The sequence below is a fragment of the Triticum aestivum genome, chromosome 4B (genome assembly GCF_018294505.1).
Source record: "Triticum aestivum cultivar Chinese Spring chromosome 4B, IWGSC CS RefSeq v2.1, whole genome shotgun sequence".
In the NCBI taxonomy this organism is placed as follows: domain Eukaryota; kingdom Viridiplantae; phylum Streptophyta; class Magnoliopsida; order Poales; family Poaceae; genus Triticum; species Triticum aestivum.
This window is the reverse complement of record NC_057804.1, coordinates 46,887,802-46,890,971: the sequence shown is the minus strand read 5'-3', so window position 1 is coordinate 46,890,971 and position 3,170 is coordinate 46,887,802. Positions and strand designations below refer to the sequence as shown.

Here is a 3,170-nt window from a genome sequence, read left to right as displayed (position 1 = left end):
GGTAAACTTGTCATTCCAAATGGCTTATCCTTGCCAAATGTAATGCTTATCATTTGTTGTCCGCAAGGTAAATTTGTGTTTTTTTGTTATGATGTTTATGTGGCTTGTTTTATGGTATACCAAAATATACAATAAAAACAATTGAATATGTTAATGGTGTAGACAATGAATATTTCATATTTGTGAATTGTGTTGTTTTACTGTTGCCTTGTTTATTTCATACGGTTTTGATGTTTCTCTGCTAACTGGGATATAACAATTTCTAGGTCGATCCTATGGACCATTTCATTTAATCGCTGAGATTCGCGTAAGTAAAAATATATATACGAGATCTTTGTGTAATAATTAGATAATGGCTATGAAACGCCGACAGCTAGTATGTGAAAGGATCCTGCATGCTTCTAGATGCTGCCAGCATCTAGAAGCATGCAGGATCCTTTCACATATCTTTCACTTACGAAGCAGCTTCGCTGCACGTCGATCTGTCGAAAAGAAGTCAAGAACGTGTTCGCTAGCTACACGTATCGGGCACGCTTTGTAACCACGGGAAAACTCGAAATCTTGGCGCCACCAGAATTGGTACGTTGCCGTCAGAGTTGATGTAAGCAAGCCATACAGCCTTCTATCAAGCCGCTCTGCCTCTGCTTCATCACCAAGTCTAAGTGCATACTCCCACCAAATACAGTAGCAGCAATGGCGCCAGCGCAGCAAGTGCAAGTTCCGGTGCAAGTCTCGCCACCCCCGATTCTCAGCGTCCTCGAGACCACTCTCGTAGCGCCCTCGCCCAGCGCTGGCGCCGCCCCGCCGGAGTCCTCCCTCCCGCTCACCTTCTTCGACGTCCTCTGGCTCACGTCCCCGCCCGTCGAGCGTGTTTTCTTCTACCGCCTCGCCGCTGACGCCGACGTCCCCGAAATCCTCTCCAACCTCAAGACCTCACTGGCCAAAGCTCTCAGCACCTACCACCCGCTCGCTGGCCGCCTCCGCCTCACGCCTGGGACGGCTGACCGCTACGAGATCTACTACCAGCCGGGCGACGGCGTCACCTTCACCGTCGCCAAGTACCGCGACGACATTGACTTCGACGAGCTCGTGGTTGACAAGCCGAGGGAGGTCAGCAAGATCGCGCCGCTCGCACCGCCTCTTCCCAAGGGCGGCGCGGTGCTCGCGCTGCAGGCCACCGTGCTGCACCGCGGCCTCGCCATTGGCGTGGCCGTGCACCATGCTGCCTGCGACGGCGCCATCTCCACGCGCTTCCTGCACACCTGGGCGGCGGCTGGCACGGGCGCCGTCGTGCCCTCACCTCCTGTCATCGATAGAACTCTAGTGAAGGACGCAACGGGCCTCTACGACGTCTTCGTCAAAGCCATGCCATCGGCCGACGAGATGGAGCACGTCAAGGTGTTGGAGGACAAACTCCTCGCGACGTTCACGCTGACCAAAGAAGACATACAGCGTGTCAAGGACGTCGTAGCCAGCGAGGCGGCGCGGCGAGGCGTGCCGCCGCCGCGATGCTCATCGCTGGTAGCCACCTTCGGCTTCATGTGGTCATGCTACCAGCGAGCCAGAGATGAAGGAAGCAAAAGCGGCGACCAGACGTATTTGGTTTTCCCCGTCGACCATCGCACGCGGATGCAGCCTCCAGTCCCGGACGAGTACCTCGGCAACTGCGTCGGCGGCGCCATGCACGCCGCGCCCATGGACCAGCTCGCCGAAGCCGGTGCCGGCGGCATCTTCGTCGCGTGCACGGCGCTAGCTGCTGCGATCGAGGAAGCGGTGCGCGACATCAGGTCACCCGAGACGATCGCGTTGTGGTTGGACAAGTTTAGGGAGGCTGCCATGGCCGGGATGTGGACGGTGGCCGGGTCGCCCAGGTTCCGCGTGTACGAGGTGGACTTTGGGTTCGGGCGGCCGGTCAAGGTGGAGATCGTGTCCGTGGCGAGAACCGGTGCCATGGCGGTGGCTGAAGGGCGGAGCAGCACCGGCGGCATCGAGGTGGGCATCTCTCTGCCGGCGGCTGGCATGCAGAGGTTCCAAGAGTGCTTCCGAGATGCCATTGACTCGCTTCATCATCATTAAACAAGTAGTAATGTTTTTTTGCTGTGCAATTGTGATAGCTCGTCAGGTGAGATTGATATGTGCACTGGATGTTGAGCAGCAGCTATGTAGCGTCTAGTCGGTTGTGTCCAGATACTGAGATATCACAATGGTCACTGAATCCATCATGCATATGCATATCCATAGCTAGTGATGTTGGCACATTAATTTTCTCGATAAAAAATTATTTTGGAGGTATATAATCCAAATTTTCTTCCATGAGGAGTAGGTGGTGGTGGCCATGGCAGCGACAAGTTGCCATGATATGTTTCAGCTATTTTGTCTTCTAACTTTAAAAGTAAATTTTGATATATTATAAAACGAGAAATTAAGAAACTAGACTTGCCATGAACCATAAACTAAAATTGCCATGATACATGTAATTCCCATGATCAAAGTACTGGAATTGCCATGGCCAAAATATTATAATTGCCATGATCAATAAACTAAAATTATCATATGGCAACTTTAGTGTAAACACTATGACAACTACAATATAAATATCATGGCAATTTTTGGCCAATTTTTTTTCTCATCGAAATATATCAACATGGGATCTAGTTTTGAGATCTCGTTGGGACGGATTTAATGATGAAAATGAATTTTTAATTGATTTTTTAATTAGAAGATAAACCATTTTATAGCTGAAAATCAAAAAGATTCCCGTTGATGTCATCTGTTTTGATGTGGTAAAATGAATGGTAATGGAGGCGTTTGGGCCATGTTGCTTCGTGCCACACATGTGAGCGTTATCATTTGGATTATTTGCTGGCCGGCCTGATAATGGAAGTGGGGTGATGGTTTATCTGTTGATCGACCGCCGGAATTTCTCTCCCTCTTCCCCTCATCTTCTCCGCCTTCCCCTCACCCTCACCTTCCCTCCCGCTTCTTGCGATGGCAACGCACACAATGCTGCGTGTTGCATTGAGGATGGCAATGATGTTTTCGCCGGCTGGCGGCCGTCACCATCATGAAAGGTATCAGCAAGCACGCCTCACCCTCACCTCCACCGTGCCCTCACCCTCACCCCACTAGTGCGGAATCGGGCCAGAACCGGCAATAAAGGGTGGGGACTA

At 51.4% G+C, this 3,170-nt stretch overlaps 1 protein-coding gene across 1 annotated transcript; it reads left to right on the top strand.

The window, feature by feature from the left end:
- Positions 1-610: 610 nt before the first annotated feature.
- LOC123094391 (anthocyanidin 3-O-glucoside 6''-O-acyltransferase) lies at positions 611-2,311 on the top strand. The gene has a single exon (XM_044516407.1). It carries the CDS (start codon positions 694-696, stop codon positions 2,074-2,076), a length of 1,383 nt encoding a protein of 460 aa, XP_044372342.1. The 5' UTR covers positions 611-693; the 3' UTR covers positions 2,077-2,311.
- The last annotated feature ends 859 nt before the right edge of the window (positions 2,312-3,170 follow it).